The 7,371-nt window shown below is 44.5% G+C and overlaps 1 protein-coding gene across 1 annotated transcript; it reads left to right on the top strand.

The window, feature by feature from the left end:
* The first annotated feature begins 6,159 nt into the window (after positions 1-6,159).
* LOC119651681 (probable salivary secreted peptide) lies at positions 6,160-6,783 on the top strand. The gene is made up of 2 exons (XM_038055380.1): positions 6,160-6,440; positions 6,501-6,783. Exons 1-2 carry the CDS (start codon positions 6,255-6,257, stop codon positions 6,678-6,680), a joined length of 366 nt encoding a protein of 121 aa, XP_037911308.1. The 5' UTR covers positions 6,160-6,254; the 3' UTR covers positions 6,681-6,783.
* Positions 6,784-7,371: the final 588 nt, after the last annotated feature.

Here is a 7,371-nt window from a genome sequence, read left to right as displayed (position 1 = left end):
CATACACTTCTGAAATCATTGCGTTCTGTGGCATCTTCCGCTTCCCTGACCAACACATTAGCAAATTTTCTTCCGACACGGTCCATACTACGCTCACCTTCTCGGGATTTCTCTCGATATCGGAGATCGACGCGACACGGCCGCCATCACTTGCAGCGGTGAATAAGACCTCCAACCCCTTCCGTTCTTTGACCCGTTTCCACGATTTCGCAGTAACCCAGATCTTATGACGCCCCTTCGGGACGACCTGTGTAGCGCCCGATAAAAGAGCGCTTTTGATGGCGGCCCAATAATAATAGTTGGCGCAACAATTCATTTTGGATCAGAGACTCGACGTGTGTTAAAGCACTTTATTCAAGGCCATAACGGTACACTACAGTACACTATAGGAGGCAATGTGGTCAGCATTGCGCTCGCCCGAGATTATTACCCTGATTTGACTCAGGTACTCATTCGCAGTTTAGTCGAGTTGACTGGTGTTCAACATTCAGTCACGATAATAAATCCCCCTGCCACCAGTGAGATTTGAACCGTAACCTTCCGCTACGACAGCACAGCGCTCTAACCACTTGAGCCATCCGGACGCACTGTCTGTTTATACGGAGCACGCCTGAGATTCGTTCTCCTTGAAAAACATACCCGTCGTCCATGGGAATCCTGGGGTTTTGAAGACACAGAGACTGGACAAGCTTGTCCTGATCCACGAGCATCTTCGGCAATCAAATGCGAGCGACGGGTCTCTCCTCGTAAGGAATGACTTTGAGCTTTACGCCCTCCCAGGCATCTTAGTGGCGCACGAAACCAGAAAGTCCCTGGAGAATTAATTCCTGCATGCTATAAACTGGGACACATGCACCATCTGAGAGGAACAGAAACAAGGAATGAATCCCGTGTGCTAGCCTTTGGCGTCTAGGAGATGACTGCCGCAACACAGATCCACACCCCCGGCGCTAGTTTGCCGCTAGCTGAATTGCTATCCGCCAGCGCTACACGTAAGGGACTCCTAGCCACGTCGCTGAAGAGTTTTTCAGTTCTTGTCTCATCGGCTGACTGTTGCTGTTTACCTATTTGCAGAGGTTGCTTAGTGTCTGAGCCCTTGCACACTCTATTCCGCGTGTTCCCAAGCTGTTGCTCATGACCAGCAGACAAACAGATCCTCATCAGTAGGATGAGCCTACCCTCAGCCCGGTCCTATACACTTCCACTCAAATTGCTGCATTGTCTAATTTCCCATAAAGGTTTCATTCCTGGAATGAATTCTGTATATTTTGACTTAGTGCAGATGATGGCAAGGAAGTACTGACCTTCAAAGGAACACCTTTAAAGATTTGGATTTCTGCAAGTTATTCTCAGACGGAAAAGAAGACATTTTGACTCTTTTCATTTTACCCACATGTTCGTGTTCATGCTCCTAGTTAGACTTCTATGTCCTTGTCAATGGTTTTCTAGTAAGCGTGGTAGCTGCTTTTCTTTTTTTAAACATGTGTGGACCGAAATCTTTCAGTTAGCATCCTGCTCAAATCCCCCACCCCCCCCTCCCTACGTGATTTCCTTCAATTGTTCCACAAACTGCCTGGATTTTTTTAAAGGTCATTAATTCCATCCACTGACCATGATTTCGCATCAACATCTGAACCAAAAGGACCTTATTAGGGAATGGTCTGAGGTATATAAGCAAAGTTTTAACTAAGTATGTCAAGCAACTGCTATTTCTTACGTGCAGTGTACACTCGGATCATAAGAGAGCGACAGAACTAGAGAGAATTGATTCATGTTAACCATGCAGATCAGGGACTCAAGTACTGCATTACAGGATAGACTGACACGGAATGTAGCTCACTGGGGCCAACCTATCTTTCTATAAAAGTGAGCTATCTCTCTTCTAGGGTAATATGTGGCTTTCCAGGAGCCGAGCTTCTCGTTTGCCAAGACCGTTGGTGTTAGCCACAGCCTGTATGAGGTGACCCATCTGTTAACAAAACGCTACGGGTCTAGATTGGAGAGTCGAAAAACACCTCCTCCAATCCAAGGTGTCATGCTAGCGTCATGCCTTCGGGGCTAACTGACTGTGTTCCAACGGAGCCTCACTGATACCTAGTTGCCTCAGTGAGTAAGTTTGACCTTACCGTGCTACGGAGGGCTATGGCACGGCGGATCTCCTAACCCCTATATTCGTGGGAATAAAATAAGTAAAATTATAAAAATAAGGCAAACTACAACCAAAGAAGTGGGACCTCGCTCCGCAGACAAACTGGACTACCAGGCAGATGCACATCCCCGAAATACTGAGGGCCACGTGATTACACCCAAGAACGGAGAAGTTGGGACGTCAAGGGTAGATCCAAGGTCAACATTGATATACTGCGGGAATAACAACCAACAAAGACCATTGCTCAAAAAGCAAGGACAAGCAAAACCACGACGTCAGGAAGGAAACAGGTCTTAATGACGCAGGGGCACTAAAAGCCAGGGGGAGCACTCAAAAAGCGGTCATGGCATCGGACTACTTCTCAGGAGACGACATCCGGGTTCCACCGGAGCTATTCGCTAAACTGGTGAAGTACTGTGAGGAGAGGGCCTTACCACTTCTCCGCGGCTGTGATACCAACACCCACCGCGAAGTCTGAGGAAGCAGGGACACCAATTGAAGAGCTGAGTACCTTCTTGAATTTATTCTAAGCGATAAGTTAGAAATATATTACATAGGGAACACTCCAACATTTGTGACCAGCACTAGAAAAGAGGTACGAGACATAACTCTAGGAAATACTCTGATGAACGGGCTTGTCGGGAGTTGCAGGGTGTCGGATTAGCCCTCTATGTCTGATCACAGAATAATCAGATTCGACATTGAGGGCAACTCCGAAGTAAAACAATAATAAGGAATCCCAGGAGAACGGATTGGGATTTCTATGCAACGCACCTGAGCAACAACATGGCTCACCTTTAAAGGGGCGGCAAGATCAAGAGGGAAATGGAACTAGAAATAGGGATGGAAAACCTTATTACAGTCGTTATTGACTCATATGAGACCAGTAGTCCGGCTAAGATAGTCAAGTCACCAAGGGATGTACCCTGAATTTAGCCATAATAAAAAAAGAGGTAGAAAAAATCTTCAACCGAGTAAAACCAACCGGGGACTGGCCGAGGTACAAAACTCCACTGGTTGTGTATAGCAACGCGATCAGGCAAGCAAAACAGAGCAACTGCAGGGAATTATGTTAAGGAATCGAACAAACCACAGAAGCAACCAGGCTTTACAAAGCTCTAGCCAAAGACGGAGCAATGTCTGTTTGAAGAAGAAGGATGGAACATTTACCGAGAATGAGGAGGACAGAGTATACCTGCTTCTCAGAACTCAAGTCCCGGGGTCCTACCCCACGGCGGCAGGCGACAACATTCTGCCTGACACCCCAATAACGAATAAGAGGGGAAGAAAGGAGAACTGGAAACTAGCAAAAGAGGCGTGCTTGGAAGCTAGGGTAAGGTGGGCAGTGGAAAGTATTAAAAGACTGAAATCATCCAGAGTAGATTGCGTCTTCTCAGCACTAATCCAGAAATGCCTAGAAATCATCTTAGAGTCTCTTCTAAGGGTGGTAAGGGGCAACATTGGCTTGGGATATATACCATGGGCATAGAGCCGGGCAAAAGTGGTCTTTATTTAGAAAGTGGGTAAAAAGGATCCTTTCCACCCTAAATTTGCCTAACATCATTCGTACTCAAAACGGTGGACAAGGTCATAGACAGGTATATTAGAACTAACGTTCTAGTGCGTAATCCACTACATCAATCCCAACGCGCTTATCGGGCAAGCGGTCAACCGAAACTGTTTTGTATCAGCTGACGGATGTATTACGGGATGCCATAGAAACAAAAGAAATAGCACTGTATACGTTTTTGGATATCGAAAGAGCATTTGATAACACATCGCACACAGAGATATAAGATGCCCCGACCCTCAAGGTGGTGGAAAAGACCCTGGCTTTCTGGACGGGCAAAGTGTTAGAGGGTAGGCCAATAGAAGTTCCGACAGGTACAAATTCTATTGTCGTGAATACTACTCAAGGTTGTCGACAGGGCAGAGTACAATCACCGCTTATGTGGAGCATGATAGTGGACGAACTCCTGGACGACCTAACCAATACAGGAAGTCCAGGGTTACGCAGACGTCATTGGTTTAATCTGTAGAGGCAAATATGAGGATATTTAATAGAATCCAAATTGGATCAAGGGTTACTAGTGCCTGATGCAGGGAGGCGAGACTGCCAAAACCACCACCTCACTAGGAAACGTAAGCTTGATCATAAGGACACACGAAATGGAGGTGAAACGAGAAGCAGAGGTAAAATATTTGGGAATTACGCCAGATCAAAAATACAGGTCGGAAAGCCACAAAGGCTCTAATGAATAACAGGTTCTCAGCAGGAAAAAAAAAGATACTACTTTGGATATACACTGCAATAGTAATGCCAATGATTACGTATGACTCGGTAATCTGGGCATAAAGAACTGAATTCAGCGCACAAGCCTGGGAGTGACATAAACTGGATGCCCAACGGCATCCCTGGAGGTTCTTCTGAGATTAACCCCTCTCTATCTGCATATACAGATGCAAGCAAGGAGGGCAATCTTCAGGATGACCGGGAGTATCAGTGAGACGAGGAGCTGCCTAAATTGAAGGAAGATTGATATCCTTTCTAGGCGGTATCCCAAGTTAATGATACCAAAGGATAACTTGAGAACGAGCTTTCATTTCTATAAGAAGTTCAAAGCACGTTGGAGTAGCAAGGCAAACTGGTAGAGCATGGCTATGACAAACGGCTTAAACCAGCAACCGATTACTTAGTACACTAACGGATCCCTCACAGCAGAGGGAGCCGGTACCAGGACTATTGGTCTAAGGAAAATGTCCTTAGAGCCAATGGGTAAGCACAGTAGCATAATCCAGGCGGAAATATGCGGCATAGACAGATGAGCCTACTTTAATCTCCAAAGGAACTACAAGGGGTAGAATATTGCTATTTTGACTGACAGTCAAGCGACGATCAAGAGTCACTTGGGTCCAACTAGGTGAACTCTAAACTGGTGTGCGAATGTCTTGAGAAACTGAATACCCCCAGCTCGCTCAGTGAGGTCTGGATACTCTGGGCTCGAGGCCACGTTGGATTGGAAGGCAATGAGGCAGCGGAGGAACTAGCCAAGAAGAGAGCAGGGACGCCTTTACATGGGCCAGAACCCATCTGTGGAATCGGAAAAAGGTTCATGGATATGACATTAAAATGAATTAAAAATGAAGAGGAACGGCTGAGGAAACTATACAGGAATGGAACAGTCCAGGGTGCTTATTGGGGGATACCAACCCAAGCGTACAAAGCATTGCTTAAACCCCACTAAGAAGAACCTTGAATCATAGTGGGAATTATCGCTACTCTTTGCCAGCTAAACTATCACCTAGGGACGCTAAACCAATCTACGGACCTTTCCTGCAGGTTTTGTGCGGAGTGTGATGAAACCTCTATACACGTTTTGGAACAGTGTCCTTGGACACCTGGAAGAACACTTGAAAGATTTGGAAGTAGGGAATATACTATGATAAAATTCCTAACGGTTATAGGCCTGCTTGAGGTATTATAGTTAATAGGTACACTAGAACTAGAAGAGGGGGCACAATAGTTCTTTCAGGACACGGTGTCCTTCCCCCCTTAATAGAATAGTAATAATAACCATGCAGGGGTGACTTTTGACGTCACATACAGTGGGGTTTGCATATTAAAATGAAATCTATTTAAGATTAAAACAAGCCCAAATCGATTATGTCATTAAGTGGAAATACCCAAGCTATGTATGAATCATCTAATAATGTTCAAAATCTGAATTCAATCTGGTTACTATGAATCTTTATCAGTATTTTGAATAGGTAAACCACCATTTTTATCAAGTATTTCCTGAATAGGTAACTCCCTGGCCGAAGAAGAGGATAAGATAAAGCCTGATTATTCCTGTGCCTAGTCAGTAAAAAATAATAACAAAAGTCAAATAACGATAATTTGTTTCATTGACTATTGAAATACAGAAATTAATCTAATCAGTTAATCACACTTGGTGTGAGCTCTAACCAGAGACTTATCACAAACTTCTCTTGGGTATATAAAAGCTGCTTCAGCGATCCATCAGTATCACTAACAAATAACCACAGTATTAAGCTGGACTAACAGTCTCATTAAAGGAAGATCCTTTTTACATATTCTCTCATCATGAAGTGTTCAATTGCTCTCAGTTTATTCCTTTTGGCCATCTGCGCCTACCAAGTATCAACACAAAGTCACAATGTTACCTTCGGGACGATTAGAGCAAATGATACCCTCTTGGATCGGGAACTGGTAGTGAAGAAATATAAACTCCTTCAAATTGTCAGCGATGACTATGAGTATCCTCGCAAGGTAACATCTTCAAAGTGCTCTAGACACATGGACCGTACTAATTATTTTTCGTCCTTACAGGGTTACTATAATAGTTTCAATATCACTGGCATTCGCTGCACTGATCAATACACTAATGGCGATGGAGGAAATGCTACCTTGTTGAAGGGCGGTCCAGGAGCCAATGAAGTCAAACTTCATTTGAAGTCAAAGCGAAATCATGGATTTAAATTCGTTATTGAAGTTTATGGAAGAGCATAAGAGTTCTTTGGTCGTTTTTGTGCCTTTAATATAGTGTAGGGGGTAAATTTCCGTAGTAATAAGTAAATTATGAAGCAGAATAAAAAAATGGAACAATTAAAAAGTGAATTTTGTGACTTAAAAAAAACCAGTGATATTTTCGGATTTCAAAGAGTAGTGAATCGTTGGTAAAATTAATGAGTTGAGAGCCAGTCTGCAATGACTAATATGAATTGAGATGATCAAACGACCATCATGAGTAGTCAGAGACGACCTAGAGGAAAGAGTTACCCCAAATACCTAAAAAAGTGGCTAAATTGACCGTGAAGGCCTGCCCGCAAATATTGAAACTGCATCGAAGTGCTCCGTCGACATGGGCTTTTACGTCTCTGTTCTAGCCAGGCTCAGGAACTTGGGGGTCCTTTGAGTGCTTCAATCACCTACGTGTCATTGAATTAAAAGTCACCTGCCATTGCCGGTGCGTGGGTCCGCCCTTGCTCCTCAAAAAGACATAAACAAAGGCAAGGATTCGCGTGCACCTAACGATAAATCCACACGTGAGCTATATTTGGAAATAAAAAGAAAAAAAACGGCCTGACCTCCCGCGTGGAGCCGTAAATCTCCGGACCCGAGTGCCGCGATCGGAAGGAAAGTTCCACGATGGACAGTGAGGCGTGACCTCTGAGATTCCCACCCAGCCTTGACATCCTCA

This window comes from Hermetia illucens, chromosome 3 (genome assembly GCF_905115235.1).
Source record: "Hermetia illucens chromosome 3, iHerIll2.2.curated.20191125, whole genome shotgun sequence".
NCBI classification, from domain to species: Eukaryota; Metazoa; Arthropoda; class Insecta; order Diptera; family Stratiomyidae; genus Hermetia; species Hermetia illucens.
This window is presented reverse-complemented; position numbering and strand designations above follow the sequence as displayed.

Excerpts from the sequence above, each read along its gene's own strand:
- LOC119651681 (XM_038055380.1), top strand. The coding sequence starts at position 6,255 with ATGAAGTGTTCAATTGCTCTCAGTTTATTCCTTTTGGCCATCTGCGCC. Across the intron at positions 6,441-6,500 it reads ACTATGAGTATCCTCGCAAG|GGTTACTATAATAGTTTCAA; the intron begins GTAACATCTTCA and ends TCGTCCTTACAG.